This window comes from Zingiber officinale, chromosome 7B (assembly GCF_018446385.1).
Source record: "Zingiber officinale cultivar Zhangliang chromosome 7B, Zo_v1.1, whole genome shotgun sequence".
NCBI lineage: Eukaryota > Viridiplantae > Streptophyta > Magnoliopsida > Zingiberales > Zingiberaceae > Zingiber > Zingiber officinale.
Window position 1 is genome coordinate 9719847 of NC_055999.1, and position 17813 is coordinate 9737659.

The window sequence follows — 17813 nt, forward strand, 5'->3', positions numbered from 1 at the left end:
TGAATATAGTCTAGTGCGCAATCCACCCATTCGGATCGTACTTCGTCAATTTCTTCATTGAAGTAAATTATTTTCTTGAACTGTTAACAAACCTAGATTAATTTAGTAAAAAAAATCAGTAATGAAGAAGCAAAGCCAAATAAAAGAAATTATTTGAGAAAATTGAGAATATGTCAAATATGCCAAGCAAATGAGAAAAAAAACCAGAAAAACATACACTGACCAAATCAGAAGCTGGAAATTTATGGTTGCTGAAACGAGTCCTCAAATATTCTCAATGAAGAATTAAATATGTACTCACAGTGTGGTGCCCGACTGAGTAGGAAATTTACCTCATTTTTCATCACTACCCAATGTGCAGGCCAAGCAACATGGGTCCCTATAGCGTCACCAATGGTGTTACATTCATTTGGAATGGGAAAGGGCAACCTTGCTGATTCTCCACAACCTCATCAATCGAGACGCGCATGCAATTCATGGGTAACGGGACATCATGAAGTAATTTTCCATCTCCATTGACATGAACAACTGTACCATAGGCCACAATATTGGACTTTGATTCCAATGACAGTGCAACTGGCATACCCTAGAAGACAATCAATCATGTCATACATTGATGCACTCATTATTGCAAATAATATTAAGTATCCACAATTAAATACATATATACCAACTATATATGTAAAGATGTGATTTTAAACTTGAAAGACACATTACCAGTGATGGAATGCATAGTCGTCATCAAACCTTCCGCAATTCCAAATCTATCATGAATGACCTATCATATCAAAGAAATCAATCACCTATCACCAATTTCATCACAAAGCTAAAATGCTCTGTCTCAAGTTTAACAACCTTTGCAAGAGGGGCAAGGCAGTTGGTGGTGCAGCTAGCATTGGAGACAATATTGATGTCAGATGTGTATGCATGCTCATTCACTCCCACCACAAACATAGGTGCATCCTTGCTTGGAGCAGAAATGATGACATTCTTGGCACCACCCTGGTATTCAGAAAAATAGGGATTCTCATCCTTGTCTTCCAATGTCATTTATACATGTCATCAACAGCAATAATGTCTAAACAATCTTCCAATATAACATAGGCTTGAATTTTATCAAAATCATCCAGCTGTCTTATAAAAATAATGAGACATTGAACAAGATTATTACTATAGACAGCAACATGCAGAATATCATTACAGGCAAAAAAATTTCTATGCAAGCTAACAAATATGAAGTCAATATTTAGATTTGTCACCTTTAAAAAGACAAAATCAACAACACCTTCATATGCTAGCACCAACATATGAACTTGTGCTTCAAATTGCTTCACAAAATCAGATTTATCAACACGTACCTTCTTATGTCATAAATTTTTTTAGTCAATGCAATTCATATATTTTCATTCACAATTTTAAGGAACTTCAAGGCCAGTGAATCCACATGTAATGGTCAGCAGATTTGGGTCTCTAATCTGACCATGACTCAAGAATCAAGATAGGAACAAAAATGTGAAATGGTGGGAAGTAAAAAAATCTAGAATGAAGTTCCTAAAATCGAATGTATATTAGTTGCACACAGTATGTATTTTTGTAACCAAAGTGACCCACCTGATCACTAATTACATTAAATCCACATGTACAAGCATCAGACACAAACAACATAAAACTAGTCCGTAACATTAATCTCATTCCTTGATTTGCAAAACTAGATTCCTCTTCATCAAAGCAAGAAGATCCAGTGGAGAAATGCAACCTACGATGCAGTAATTCTCACCTACCTTTAAGTGAGCAGCAGCCTTGTCCTTGTCGGTGAAGACACCAGTCGACTCCACAACGAACTCAACTCCAGTCTCGACCCAAGGAATCTCCTCAGGGTTTCTAAGCACAAACCACAATCTTTGTAAACAACTTTCACCAAAATTGAAACATGGAAAGCAGCTTCTTCTATCAGTATGACACAGATAACATGAGTTTAAAGACCTAATGCCAAAGACAGTAACTTTGTTCTCTCCAAAAAGAAGGGTCTTGGAATCCTTCACTTTTATCTCATGATGCTTCCATTGTCCATGCACGGTATCATATTTAAACATGTATGTCTACAATTCATTAGCCACGGTATAGTGTCAGATTCAAGATTCAAGGAAAAACTAATCATATAGTTAATCATAATGTAGCAACAATAGGGCACGAACCCACTCTGCATGGATGCTTAAAAAATATCAAATCAAGCCACCAAAACCAAAACCAAAGAACTAAACTAATACGCACACTACAAGCAGAGTACCATGTAGTCGGTTGTGATGAACGGATCATTGACGGCGACGAGCTCCACATCATCGCCCTGAAGCGCGACTCTAGCGACCAACCTCCCAATTCTTCCGAAACCTAATAAGTGGTACCAAAACAAAAGTAAAGGCCTGCGGAACCTCGATCGAGGTCTTGACTCATAGGAAATCATACAGAAACTAAGGAGGAGGCCTACCGTTGATGCCGATCTTGATCTTAGTTGCAACAAAAACCACCAAACGAAAACAAAAGAGGAAACCAGGAGTCAAAATCGAGATCACAGAAACATAAAAGAGATGAAGAGCAAAGGGGATCGACGGCGTACCCATGGCAGCGAGACGAAAAGGGCTTGTGAAAAGGGCACGAGACGGCAGTGTCAGCGAGGGCTCTAGCACAAATCCAAAGACCTAGGTCACGAATCTACCTTGACTATATATGGTTCTAGCACAAATCCAAAGAAGACAAGACCTAGGCTATGAATCGACGAACTAGGAGTGCCACCTTTGCCGAAGAAATACACCTCGTCTGATCAAAAGGTTCCACGAGCGAAAGAAGCAGCAATGGAAGGTCAAAGGGCCTCGTCGAACTCAGAAACTCGCTCACCAGGAAACGAGAGGAACACATCGTTGTGGAGGAAGATCCAGGGAGGCGTGAAGAGATTGTATGAGGAGAGGGAAATAAAATTGCCTTAGGTTCGGGAGCGCTAAGGAAAAACACAGTGCCGAAAAGAAAGCAGCGAGGGAAAGGAAAACAGCGTGGGGGAAATGACCAAATTCAATTACAACGGTTTTTTCAAAACTGTTGTCGTAGCCGCTAAAAACACGGATAAAGACAACGGTTTATAAAACCGTTGTAAAAAGTGTTGTTGTTTTAAAAAAAATCGCTCAATGACAACAGTTTTACCAAAACCGTTGTCTTTTATATTTAATGGGGAGTTCAAAGACAACGGTTTTGGCAAAAACCGTTGTCTTTGAGCAAATACGCAACGCTTTCTCTTAAAACCGTTGTCGTAGGGTGTTGTCGTTTGCAGTTTTTGTTGTAGTGAATAATAGTAATACAGAATACAATGGTAAACCTAAACCTAGATTTACCGAGATCCGCGGTCGACCGGAAACCATTCGATCAACCTTGCTTGGAGTTCACTCTTCCAAGACTTCTCATTACCTAAAGTTACCACGCCCTAGGATTTTCTCCACTTGGCTTCACTTGTAACGCCCGCCCTCCCTGCTAACCCTAAGGGACGGGGCTATGATACTCTACGTACATATTACAGCGGAAGACTTAAAATAATTTTTCTTAGATTAATAAAAACTTTTCTTTTGTTTGCATATCCGAACTACACTAATATGGTTTCCATAACATGATAACAAGATAAATAGAAACATAACATCAAGTCACCCATTTAGTACTCCAATTTATGAAACCAAAGCGTAATTCTTAAAAATTCTTAAAGCAGGTTCTTATTGGGTTGCCTAGCCACAGCCACACACATCTCCTTGCCTCTCCTGCTGCTCCTTTAGCACATCCAGCTTTTTCCTTTATCTGCGGTACAAGGAAAGTAAGCTGTGAGCACTCATGGCTCAGTAAGTTCCTTTTCTACTCACTAAAACCAAAAATCATTACATAATCAAAGAATATATCAACATAACATGATCTCAACTAGTCATGGCATAACATATCATACTCTTTAATCATATCATGCAACATAACAAAATCATAATTAGTCATGACATATCATCTCTTAAAGCATAGCATGAAATATAACATAATCATATCTAATCATGGAATCTCATCCCTTAAAGCATAGCATGGAACATATCATAGTCATATCTAATCATGGCATATCATAAATCATAGCATTATCACAACATGATCATAAAGTATATGCAATATGATTTTGAAAAACATGTATCCGAAAAACATGTGTATGTCTCATGATCTTTAAAACCATTTCTTCTTACATATATACTTGAACATAATATCAACATATTGGGGATCCCGGCTTAGTACCACATACATACATAATGCGCGCATCCTAAGTAGATCCAAGGTAGCTAGTCTTGATCCTACTAGGAAACTAGGCCCGTAGCTCGACCTAGGGGCACGTAAGGAGCCCACCCTTTACTAGGCCCGTAATTCAACATAGGGGCGCATAAGGAGCCCACCCTTTTGGTACAAGTCATTCAAAGTAAAATACATGTCATACTTATACATATCATACATCATACAAGCATGCATCACTTAGGCATACATCATATAAAAGTATGCATCACTTAGGCATACATCATGTCATAAAGGTATGCATCACTTAGGCATACATCATGTCATAAAAGTATGCATCACTTAGGCATACATCATGTCATAAAAGTATGCATCACTTAGGCATACATCATATAAAAGTATGCATCACTTAGGCATACATCATATTAACATGCATATCATAAAAGCATACATATTTTAAGCACATAGCATATCATCAAAGTATGCATATTCCCTTCCACATAGCATATCATAAAAAGCATGCATATTCTAAGCATATAGCATATCATCAAGCATGCATATTCTAAGCACATAACATATCATCAAAGCATGCATATTTCTAAACACATATCATATCATAAAAACATGCATATTCTAAGCATATAGCATATCATCAAGCATGCATATTCTAAGCACATAACATATCATTAAAACATGCATATCTCTATCCATATATCATATCATAAAAAGGTATAAATCACAAGCATACATGGTTAAGCATAAGGGTGTATCATGTGATTATACTATCATAAGAAACATGGTAACATAGTTAACTTGGGTTCTAAGCTTCCTAAACCCTTGGGTTCCTATCATGGCCGAACCCCCTTAGGTCTCAATTTAGGTAAAAACAACCTCCAAGCATGTGAAACCTAAATTATCATTACATGAATTTCATAGGAAGCATTATAAGTATGATTTACTTGGTTTCTAAGTTCTCCAAGTCCTTAAACTCATGTGGCCGAACCCTATCAGTATATAAACAAGGTCCCAAATGTCATGAAAGCATGGAAACCTTAAACCATATTTATAGCATTTTTTTCAAGTAACATAGTAAGCATATTGAGCTAGTTCCTAAGTCCTTCAAGCCCTTAACATATGTCATAGTCAAACTTTTAACAAGTGTTCATGAGGGCTAAAAACAAACATACAAGCATGTGAACTTGAACTAACATCATGTATAAATTCATAACAAAATATTATACAACATGTATGGCCGAAACTTACCCTAGCCTCAATTAGGTCATTAAACAACATATAGCATGGGAACTTTGTCTTTCTACTTATCATATTCCATGTCAAGTGACATAAGCATATTTAATTCTTGTTCTAGGGTTTCTAGGGCATCTATTCCTTCATGGCCGAAACATACAATAGTTCATTTAGGTCATGGAAAAATTATACAAGCATGTGACACAATCAACACATTATCCTATTTTCATAAGAAGCACTTTTAACACATTTGGTTTCATTTCTAAGGCCTCTAGGTCTTTTAAACCCTACTTGGCCGAAACTCAACAGTATATAAACTTGCTTCAAATAACCTAAGAGCATAAGAAATCATACAAGTTTCATAGCATGTATAAAGACAAGCATAATAAACATACATGTGAATTGTGTCTTAGGCTTCCTAGGTTTCTTTCCCTTTTTCTTTTATTTTTCCTCATGGCCGAAACCTACCATTCTTTAAACTAGGTTTTAAGTGGCCTAAAGCATGGAAAACCTAAGTAAGTTTCATGGCAAAAATTACTAAGAACATCATATACAAAGTTGGTTCATAAACAAGCTAGGACCCTTGTGATCCTACATGTCATATATCATGTAACTAATTTTCCTATACTCAATTTAAACATAAGAACATTAAAAAACTTTCATATCATAATATCACAGAGGTCTTGAGCATATTAGAATTTTTTTTAAGCTTTTCTAACTATCCATCTTATCATGGCCGAAAATCTAAAATAAGAGTTCATGAATTTCTAGCAATGTTCAACATGCAATTCTTTAAGAAAACTCTATATTCTATCATACAAACATGGTTACTTAAAATTTAAAGGTCTTCCTAACCCTAAGCCCTTTTCTTGGCCGAAACATATAAATGGATTTCTTTTGGTTCCAAGTAACTTTTAAGCAAGAAAACCAATAAAAGATCCTTAATAGTTCATGGAGAAAATCTTGCATTAGTTTGGTTACACAATATTTTCCCTAACCTCTTTAAAATATTTTTGGCCGAAATTCTAGGGTTAGGTACTCCTCTGATCAAGCATCATTTAGGTATAAAAACATGAAGAAAATCCTTCCTACATAGCATATAAAAATATCATGAAATAAGGACTTGTTTAAACCTTCCTAGATTTGAAAACCCTTTCTTTGGCCGAATTTTTCTTAAATTCCTTCCTAGGTTTTCTAATCCTTATAAAATCCGAAAATCACATAAAAAGCCTTGTACCACAGGTGAGGGGAAGCTTACATCCTTTTCGCTTGTGGATCTAAGGTATGGTGATGGAAGAAGTAGCCTCTTCTTCTAGTTCCTTTCCCTTGATTCCCTTGCTTAGTCCTCCTTGTATCTTAGGCTTTCTTAGGGGAAAAACCTTGGCTTTGGGGCCGAAGATGGAGGAGAGGGGACTGATGGTTTCGGTGAGGGAGAGGAAGAATGAGAGAAAAATAACCTTCTCTTTTCTTGCTCCCTTTTATGTTAAGGGGGAAGAGGTAGCAAAATTGATTTTTGCTTTCCTTCTCCCTTAGCCTTTTTTCCCTATTTCCTATTTATTTTATTTATTCATTTATTCTTATCATTCATGATGAAATAAGGGGGATTGAATCCTCTTAATTCCCTCTTTAAATTTTCGGCAACAACAAAGAGGAAGAAGGAGAGAAAGGGAGGAAGACAAGTTGCCTTTCTCTTGCTCCTTTCTTGTTTTCTTTTGGCTAGCTTTTACTCTTACCTTTATCATGAGTTTCCCTCCTTTGCTATCAATATCTTCTCTCTATCCCAATTGGTTTCTACTAATTAATTCTATGAAATATAATATAAGAGGTTCATGGTTCAATCCTTGACCTCCTCTTCTTTTTATTTCATTTTATTTCTTTTTGCTTCAACTCACTTCCTATTATTTTTCTAAGGAAAAATCCCACATTCATATATTTATCTTACAAGCTTAGTGGGTATTACATCACTCACCAAGACTCAGTATTCGGCTACCCAGGGATCAAGTCCTCCAGACCTATCCATCTAGCTTCCACGATATACTGAGATTTCCCTTACCTAGCCTACAACTAGGACTCAGTATTCGGCTACCCAGGGATCAAGTCCTCCAGACCTATCCACCTGGCTTCCACGACATACCGAGATTTCTCTCCTTGCCTAGCCTCCAACTAGGACTTCCCTAGATCAAGCTCCATACTTAAACATACTTAAACATATTTGTCTGACATTAAAACCTTGGAGGTCGATTGCACCAACAATCTCCCCCTTTTTGATGTTTGACAAATATGTTTAAGTTAGGTCAATTCAAAAAGATTTAGATTTCTAACTTAAACCCTTCTTCTCCCCCTTTTGTCATACAACAAAAAGAACTCTTCATAAATGACCTTAATTGCTAAGGATCCCTAAGTTTTGCACCAACAATGATGGAATACTTTTAAATATTTTCAAGATATGCCTACGGTATTCCCTCACCCATTTGATGTATAATAGAGTTTTCAAAAATGATTCATAGAGATTTTGAAAAAGCCTCATTCCGTGAAAAAATTGAGTAAATTTGCAGTATCTTTTTCAAAATAATTTTGAAGAATGCACTAAGTAAAATCTCTCAAGAATATGTTTCGAAAAGTATTTCAAGACTTAAAGTATTTTTGCAAAACCATGATATAGAAGACTTAATGCTTGCAAAATTTCTTTGAAAGATATTTTTATAGAATACTTTTCAAAAATATTTGTAAAGAGTTTTTATCAAGCATCCTTGTTAAAGCTGAGTTCAAAAAATATTTTCAAGTAATTTTCAAGGAAATTCTCAAAGAAATTCTCTAAGTAAAATTTTATTTTCAAGGAATTTTCAAAAAGTTTTCAAAAAGTTCGAAGAATATGATTTTGAAAAGATAATGCTTGAGCTAGGTTTAAAAGATAGTATTTTGAGTTTTGTAAGCAATTTTTCAAAAATATTTTTTAAGTTAATTTCAAAACCAGATTTCTTTAAATAAGTATGTAAAGATAATTTTCAAAAAGTATTTGATTAAGAGATTTTAAAGATAATTTCAAAAATATTTGTAAAGAAGTTTTATCAAGCAATTTTTTTTAAAAAAATGTTTTGAAACATTATTCAAAATATGTTTTCAAAAGCAAGATTTTGAATGATATATAAAAAATATGTCCTTCAGTCAAGTCTCTTCCCCTTAATCAGACACTCCTTTTAGATATCCTTGTTTCCCACAAGGAAGACTTTTCTATATGTATTTAAGGATGACGATTGACCTAAGGTTCGAAAGACTTAGGCGATGAACAATAATAATTTATATATATAATACACCCAATCAATCATTAATCAAAACAAAATCTTTTAAATTTTAATTTTCTTAGCGTCTCACCCATTCTAAATTTTCAAGTATGGTAATCCTATAATTGTGTGAGATGACTTTATTAATTTTGAATTTGTTGAAATTTAAATTGAATTTTAGTTGAACTTTGATTATTGTAAGTTAAATAGATGGTAACATTTATTTTGTGAATTAATTGAATTAATGTTTAGTTTAGAAATTGTAAAGTTATTAAGTGGATTTGGTTAAGAATTGTTTTTAATAACTATGGTTATAGGTTGATTGCTAGATTATTGATTGATTTAAACATAATTTAAAAGTTAGTTTCAATTTAATTTAGTATTATTATTAATTAGGTTAAGAATTAATTTTAATTGTTGATTAAAGTTTCATCATTAATAGTTACGAATTAATTGATTATGAATTATTATTAATTTCTCAGGAATTAATTAGGTAAAGATTTTAGGATTAGCTATAAAAATTTAATTTTGTTTAAGGTTAAAGTACTTTATTTGTTGATTAAAGTTAAGATTTCAAGTTGAGATTTATTAAGAATTAATTAAGTGCATTAAGTTAATTTAATTAAGTTAAACTAGTTAATGATTAGGGTTAATTAATTAATTTAGTTTATTTAATTAAGTTTTAAATAATATTAATTAAGTTTTTTAAATAATTTAAGTTTTAAATAATATTAATTAAGTTTTTTTTTTAAATAATTAAGTTTCAAATTAGGTTTTAATTAAGTTTTTAAAATAATTTTAATTAAGTTTTTAAAATAATTTTAATTAAGTTTTTAAAATAATTTTAATAAAGTTTTAAAATAATTTTAATTAAGTTCTAAAATAATTTTAATTAAGTTTTAAAATAATTTTAATTAAGTTTTAAAATAATTAAGTTTTTTTAAATTTTTTTTTAAAATTAATTTTAAAATAATTTTGATTAATTTTAAGTTTTTAATTAAGTTTAAAATAATTAAGTTTTTTTTTTATTTAAAATAATTTTGATTAATTTTAAGTTTTAATTAAGTTTATAATAATTAATTTTTTTTTAATTTAAAATAATTTTGATTAATTTTAAAAAAAAATTAATTAAGTTTTAAAAATTAATTATGTTTGGAATTTAATTAAGTTTGCAATTTAATTTAGATTTGAAATTAATTGAGTTTGAAAAAGGTTATTGAACCCATGTTAGATTCAAACTTAGCTTTGGGTTAATCAAGCAGGCTTCCTAAGGATAAGCTTTCAGTTTAGTGGCGAGGTTTATGGCATTCTTGTGTATCAACGGTGGACCACTTGCTGAAGACTTTCCAAACTGTTCCCGCTCAAAGAACTTAATACTAAATTTTGGTCTAACTATCCCATGTTTGACTGGGGTAGCTTCGGTCAGATCCACTAAGTCTAGTGCACCAAGTAGAATTCCATATTCAGTCTAGACATGCCTTCGACAAAGTTTCTTTGACGTACTATCATCCCAATCCATTCCGGTGCTATGTTGTTAGGGTTTGGTAAACATTTTTAATCTAACCATTCTAAATTAAGAAAAGATGCATAACATGTTATACAACAGTTAAGTATGCATGATCATGACAATTCAAACAAGTCATGCATAATACAAATTGTTTGTGTTGTTGATGTTGTTGTTGTTGTATATTTAATATTATTGTTTTATTATTGTTTGTTTTAATATTATTATTTTATTATTATTATTTTTTTATTATTATTATTATTATTATTATTATTATTATTATTATTATTTAGTTATTGTTATTGTTATTATTATTATTATTATTATTATTATTATTTAGTTATTGTTATTGTTATTATTATTATTATTACTATTATTAATTAGTTTCATAATTAAAGGGTACATGATTATAATGAAAGTTTTGTTTTAGATTTGGTTTTGATTTATAACTTAAATCTAGATTTTGTGAGTTGATAAAATTATTAATAATGTTTTCTAATTTATTAATTTTATTTTTCAAAACATTATTTTGTTTTTCTAATTTTCTAAACTTTGATTTATAGTTTAGTTTCTTATTTTTATTAATTTTTTTGTTAAATTATGTTTATTGTTATTTAATTCTAGATAATTATTATTTTGATTTAAATTCAAATTATCTTGAATAAATAAACTTTGATTAACTGAATTTGGGTCTTGATTAAGGTTTGAGTTGGTTTGATCAATTTTAATTATATTTGAATTATTTAATTTTTTTATTAATTAAATTAGTTTTGTTAAGTAAGGTAGGATTTTCATGCATTTTTAGATTTATAGTACAATTCAAACAAGAAGGATCTAAATCATACAATTTTTCATGTAACATAAATTGTTTTACCTTAATTGCTCCCCCTGAATCCTTGGGTCTTCTCTCCGGACATTGAGATTTGTAGTGTCCCATCTTTTTGCACTTGAAGCATTCAATGTGGTCCTTCCTTTTCTGGATTCTAGGCATCGGTTCCTCTTTTGCCTCCGGTTGTGCGGATTGGTTCATCGGGCATTTATTTTTGTAGTGTCCTTTTTCTCTGCAATTAAAACATGTTATGTGTTCTTTAAAATTTGAATTTACAACATTATCTTCTAAATCCTTATTAGAATTCTCCCCCTTGACCATTGCCATTTCAGATTCAGACTCGATTGTTTGGTAGGACTCGGGTTCGGATCGAACAGCCTCCTCCTCAGCCACTAGTGCAATGAAGCTGATTTGGTCTTGTTCTTCTAGATCTGGTTCTGAGGATAGCTCTTCGGATTTGGATTCAAACTCACTTTCGCCTTGATCTTCTAGCCTCAACGGGGTCTCGTGAAGTTCAATCAAGTTGGTCCACATCTCGAATGCATTCTTGTAATCTTCTAATTGACACAAAATTTTGTTAGGCAAAACACTAATTAATAAATCTATTACCTTTGTGTTTGCGTCTGAGTTTTGAGAAGATTGTCTCAGTGCGATCCAGTTGTCAAAACTCTCACTTCCTATGAAAGATTCCATCATTCACCTCCAGATATTGAAATAAACTTGATCGTACGGTGGAGGTTTATAGATACTTCTTGCTTCTTGATAGGATGTTGACATTCTTGCAAGAAGATAATAGAAAACAAATTTCCAAGACTTTCGTCTTGGGATTAGTAGTGCGAGATTAAGAGTAAAAAGTATTACTTAAAAAAATTTAAGGAAAAGAAAAAAAGCTTTAAAAGTTGCTCGAAAAATGATTAAGTTAGAGCTAACGAGGCTCTGATACCAATTGATAGATCGATTTAGAGCGATAGAGGGGGGGGGGGGGGTGAATATCATGTCTTTTTAAAAATTATCTTTATCTTTTAAATCAAAGTCGTGCACAACAGAAAGTAAAAGGGAGACAGATTGTTTACTTCATTCGGAGCCTAGTTTGACTCCTACTCGAAGGCCCGCGGTCCTTGACCGCACCGATGGGCAAAGTACTAAAACCCTTCTTTCCGAAATCCTTCGGAAAGAAGCAGATCGTACAGATACAAAGATATAAGATAGTAACAACCCTACTATTTTATATGAATTTAAGTGCAATACAAAATGTACCGACAGTAGTAAATGAAGGTTGAGGCTCGGTCGGTGCTTTTGGACGAAGTAGCTTGCTGAGCTGATGAAGACTTGTAGCACGAGTAGCAAGGCAGAAACGAACTTGAGTTAATCAGAATTTTCCTTGTGAGCTTTTGACTTCGAGCACTTTTTATAGGTGTACTGGAGGTTCGGTCAACCGATCCCACTGTTCGGTCAGCCGAACCCGCTCCCTTCCTTCCTGGTTGAAGTCCGAAGCTGGCTCGATCTTTTGCATTTATTGGTCTTTAATGGTTCGGTCGACCGAACCATCTTTTCGGTCGACCGAACAAGCCTTTTCCTTGTTCGTCGAAATCTGCAAGAGATCTTCTTTTAATGATGTTTAATGCTGATTGGATCGGTCGACCGATCAGGCTTCGATCAGATTGTGCTTCGCTTTGGTCTGAACTGATCTCTGGTCTGAGTCAAGCTGGTTCGGTCGACCGATCCTCTTGTTCGGTCAATATTCCTGCAAAACAAAGGTTAGCGCAGTAATATAATGCATGAGTAATATAGACAGTAGAACTGTCTTGATCTCAACTTGGAAACCTTCCCGGTTTCTTCAGTTGGATCAGCGACCTAAGATTGTTCCCTTTAGGAACACGACCTCACTATCGCTCCTCTAGTTGCATACCTCAACTTACCTACCAAATATTGGTCCTCCAGACCTGTTTGGACTTTTGCCTGCTCAGTGTCTGATCGCCCGATCCACTAAGACTTTTCCTGCAATACTACATTAGCCAACAACAATAATAGTAATACAAAATACAATGGTAAACCTAAACTTAGATTTACCAAGATCCGCTGGTCCGGTCGACCGCGCGCGGTCGACCGGAAACCATTCGATCAACCTTGCTTGAAGTTCACTCCTCCAGGACTTCTCGTTACCTAAGGTTACCACCCCCTAGGATTTTCTCCACTTTACTTCACTCACCAAGACTCAGTATTCGGCTACCCAGGGATCAAGTCCTCCAGACTTATCCACCTGGCTTCCACGATATACTGAGATTTCCCTTACCTAGCCTACAACTAGGACTCAGTATTCGGCTACCCAGGGATAAGTCCTCCAGACCTATCCACCTGGTTTCCACGATATACCGAGATTTCTCTCCTTGCCTAGCCTCCAACTAGGACTTCCCTAGATCAAGCTCCATACTTAAACATATTTATCTGACATTAAAACCTTGGAGGTCGATTGCACCAACATCAAGTTCATATCCTAAACACTTGGTAGACAGATTAGATAAACATAACATCTAACTTTAATCCATTTATCATTCATCAAAATTCAGATTTGATCATTGGTGTCAACTACACCAACACTATTATCATTAGGTGTTTGCTGAATGGGTAGATGTTCAATCCTCTTGGGTGGCATGACTGTCATATACTCATCATATATAGATCAACAGATATGTATCAATATATATATATATATCTACAAGTAATGAAAATTTATGTTATATAAATGAATTAAAAATGAAGAAAAACAACTCATACCATGTAAGTAAAAATTAATCACTATCATCATCTGAAAGAAATAATTGATCATCTGCATCACTATCAATTTCAACATCTTCATTCTCATCATTAAGAAAACTTTGAACATCCCTAGCTAGCTCCACTTATGCATTTGACATATTTAAATGTTGATGCTCAACATCTAATCTATGAAGTTGGGATATCTCTAAGTCTTCACCAACTACTAAAGTAGCTTCATTATTGGATGAAATATCTTGGTTAGTCTCAATATTGGAATTATTTTCAGATTCAATTTCTTCAGATACTTCATCAACTTCAATTACTTTGTATATTTCTCGATGTTGAACATTTTGCACTACCTTCCAATGGCCTCTACGCTTTATATCATTTAAATAATAAACTTGATTTGCTTGGTTGGACAAAATGAATGGATCATCAGCGTACTCTGTTTTGGAAGTGTCAATACATAAGAGACCAAACTCATCAACCATTAATTTCTTTTTTGGATTACATTGGAATCATTCACACTAGAATAATTGTATTTTATACCTGAAAGAGTAAAATAGTTGAACAACATCCTTCAACAGTCCAAAAAAATCTAAATTATCACCCTCATCAGATGATGATACGCTAATACAACTATTCTAAGTAGTTCTGCGAGAATCAAGGGATCTCGTATGATATTGAATACCATTTACAATATAGGTATCATATAGTTGAACTTTGACATCATGTCTCATTGCCAAATAGTACAACTCATTTGTGATATCTAAATTTGTTCAATTCTTTAACTTTATCATTCTATTCCTAAACCACTATGGAAAATCTATCTCATGATATTGCTGAAGTTGATTTGAATGAATTTTATGTGGCAATAGCTGTAGATGTTCGCTGCATAAATAAATATTTAAATTATAATTTTATAATAAAAGATAAATAATAAAATTACATAATGTAAAAAATTTACTTTCTATATTGGTTAACTTCTTTATAATTGTTGAGAATATACCAATGTACTTTCTTATACAAAGTCAAAGGCAATTTCAAATTACGTTGGTTGCTAAACACTCTTCCTTGTTGTGAGAAGACACTTAAATTGTATGTTACTGGCTGAGCATCTTTATTTCATTCCGGTCTACTAAATTTTGTCTCAATTTGACTCATATATAAAAAACTGAAAGTCAATGCCTCATTTACAATATACCCCTCTGCAATAGATCCTTCAAGTCTTGCTTTATTATGAACATATTTTTTTATTCTTTCCAAATATTGTTTAGAGGAATACATCTATCATGATGAAACGTGTCTAGCTAACATTGCTTCATGGGGTAAATGAATTTCTAGATGAACCATAGTGTTAAAAAATGCCAGAGGAAATATTCATTCCATCTTGCACAATATGAAGACTATTTCCTCCTCCATTTTACATAAGTCTGCTATGTGCAAAGATCTTGCAGTATCTTTTTAAAAAAATAACATAACTTAATTAGTGTGCCACATATATCTTTCGGGAAAAATTTTCATACAGCCATGAGAAGCATTCTTTGTAACAAGACATGACAATCATATGATTTTAGTCCATGTAACTTTCCATCATTTTTATTCAGAATTCTAGATATATTAGCAGCATATCCATCAGGAAACTTCACAGATTTTAAAAATTGATAAAATTCACGCCTTTCTTCCAATGCCAACTTGCAACTTGCATATGGTTTACTTGTTAGTGCAATTTCCTTAGGTCAAGGTTGACCAATTTAACTAAGTTTGAGTTGACTCAAGCTTGAGTCGTGATGTTTAAATTTTGATGTTTGATAATGTATGGAGATTATAGGTGCAATTATCTGTGTTGGGAGATTGTTGGTGCAACTCCCCTCTGGTCAAGATTTGACCAGTTTGATGTGAAGAAGAGTCAAGTAGGTCAAGGTTGACCGGATACTTGACTGAAAAGTCCTAACTAGAGGTTAAGCAAGGACAAGTCTAAGGGAAAGGTTGGCAGAAGAAGAAAGTTCGAGTAGATCAGTGTTGACTAGGCACTTGGTGTGAAAAGTCGTGGTGAGTGAAATCGGCCAGTGGGAAAGTACTGGTGGGTGAAGTTAGGCAGTGAAAAATTCCTGGTGAGTGAAGTCATGTGAAAATCCCTAGTGAGTGAAGCTTAGTAGATGAAAGTCTCTGCGAGTGAAGTCGGGCAGTGGAAAAATCCTGATGAGTGAAATAAGATGAAAAGCCCTAGTGAGTGAAGCTAAGCAGATGAAAGTTCTGGTGAGTGAAGTCGGGCAGTGGGAAAATCCTCGTAAGTGAAGTCAGGTGAAAAGCCCTAGTGAGTGAAACTAGGTAGATGAATATCCTGGTGAGTGAAGTTAGACAAATGAAAGTCCAAGTAGGTCAAAAGATTGATTGGATACTTGGCATAAGGAGAAAAGTCCAAGTAGGTCAAAGGATTGACTGAACACTTGGTGAATAAGCCCCAGCAGGTCAAGGTTGACCAGATGTTAGGCAATGAGAAGTCCCAACAAGTCACGATTGACCAGATGTTGGGTAAGGGAACCCTAGACTTCGGTTTGAAAGTTGTGATCGACTAGGTTAGTCTATTACCAAAGCTTAATCGATTAAGGTAATCGATTAAGCAGTTTTCTCCAAATGCACAGAGAGGTTTGTAATCGATTAGGTTAATCGATTACGAATGCTTAATCGATTAAGGCAATTGATTAAGCTTGGATTTCATGAATTTATAGAGAGTTTGGTAAGCGATTAAGTAGGGAAGCTTAATCGCTTATGGGCTATTCTCATGTGAACAGAAGGATTCCTAATCGATTAGGAAGGTTTAATCGATTAATCTTGAAAAACTAGCTATCATTAGCCCGATAAAAGGCGTTCGTGTGTACTGTTTCATTATCCCTCTCTACCAAACTTCTCTCTTATCTTCTTCACCGAGCTCACGTAGACATCACCGTCGGTTCTTGAGGCTTCTTGGAGACAAGTGTTGTTGCACTTCCAAGGTCAAGAGGCATTCCCAAACAAGAAGAAGCAAACTGAGGTTTCATGTTGTAAATCTTGTAAGATTTATTATTATATTAGCTTCTTTTGTTCTTCTTCTTGTATTTTAGTATTAAGAGCGTGTATGAGACTTCTCCGCCTCCGAATTATTTCTGAGAAGGAGAGTGTATTTGATAGTGGATGTGTGTGAGAGGGTCGGATCCTTGGATTAGTCACCTTGTTTGAGGTGGATACCAAGTAAACCTATCTTGTTAGCATTGGGGAGCCTTGCGTCGAGTTTATCCGCTGCACATCATCATCGACACAGCGTGAGAAGCTATTCAAACCCCCACTCTAGCTCCGAAGTGACCCAACATTACTAAATTTGTCTCTTACTTTTTTTTTAAATGCAATTCACTTCTAATCGCTATATCTTGCAAATCTAACCTTGCTTTAAATGTATCCTTTGACTTTTCATCTATATTAAATAATATGCCAACTAAAGTGTCATAGATATTTTTTTCAATGTGCATCACATCTAATTGTCTCTCAACTTTAAATCTGTCCAATACTTTAACTCAAAAAATATAGACTTCTTTACCTAATTTGTATCATCGAAAGATCATTGTCACTTTTTACTTAGTAGGATGCTTACTGAATGCCACCTAGGGTAATGCATCTAACTATGCTAAAATCTCATAACCACTAAATCTTCATGGTGGTCCTTGTTGTTCAACCTTTCCATTGAAATTCTTATTTCTATGCTATGGGTGTTGTACATTTAAGAATCGATGGTGGTATGTGTAGTATATTTTACTCCGTAATCTTTAAAGATTTAGTTTCATCAAGACATACTAGACATGTTTTATAACCCTTTGTGCTCCATCCAGATACCATTCCATATGCTGGAAAGTCATGAATGATTCACATC

General features: G+C 34.0%; 1 protein-coding gene and 1 long non-coding RNA gene across 2 annotated transcripts; both read right to left on the reverse strand.

The window, feature by feature from the left end:
* Positions 1 to 717: 717 nt before the first annotated feature.
* On the reverse strand, positions 718 to 1796 carry LOC122003558. Its single transcript, XR_006117992.1, has 3 exons — positions 1782 to 1796; positions 856 to 1002; positions 718 to 778 (listed from the first exon to the last, which is right to left on the reverse strand). It is a non-coding gene; the product is annotated as an uncharacterized LOC122003558 (long non-coding RNA).
* A 76-nt stretch (positions 1797 to 1872) lies between these two features.
* LOC122004153 (glyceraldehyde-3-phosphate dehydrogenase 2, cytosolic-like) lies at positions 1873 to 2618 on the reverse strand. The gene is made up of 4 exons (XM_042559081.1): positions 2486 to 2618; positions 2288 to 2388; positions 1998 to 2099; positions 1873 to 1881 (listed from the first exon to the last, which is right to left on the reverse strand). The coding sequence occupies exons 1-4, from the start codon at positions 2616 to 2618 to the stop codon at positions 1873 to 1875; spliced, it is 345 nt and encodes a 114-aa protein (XP_042415015.1).
* Between the last annotated feature and the right edge of the window lie 15195 nt (positions 2619 to 17813).

Coding starts and splice junctions, on each gene's coding strand:
- LOC122004153 (XM_042559081.1), bottom strand. CDS start 2,618: ATGGGTACGCCGTCGATCCCCTTTGCTCTTCATCTCTTTTATGTTTCT. Junction 2,389..2,485: donor GATCAAGATCGGCATCAACG/GTAGGCCTCCTC, acceptor ACCACTTATTAG/GTTTCGGAAGAATTGGGAGG. Junction 2,100..2,287: donor TCATCACAACCGACTACATG/GTACTCTGCTTG, acceptor AATGAATTGTAG/ACATACATGTTTAAATATGA.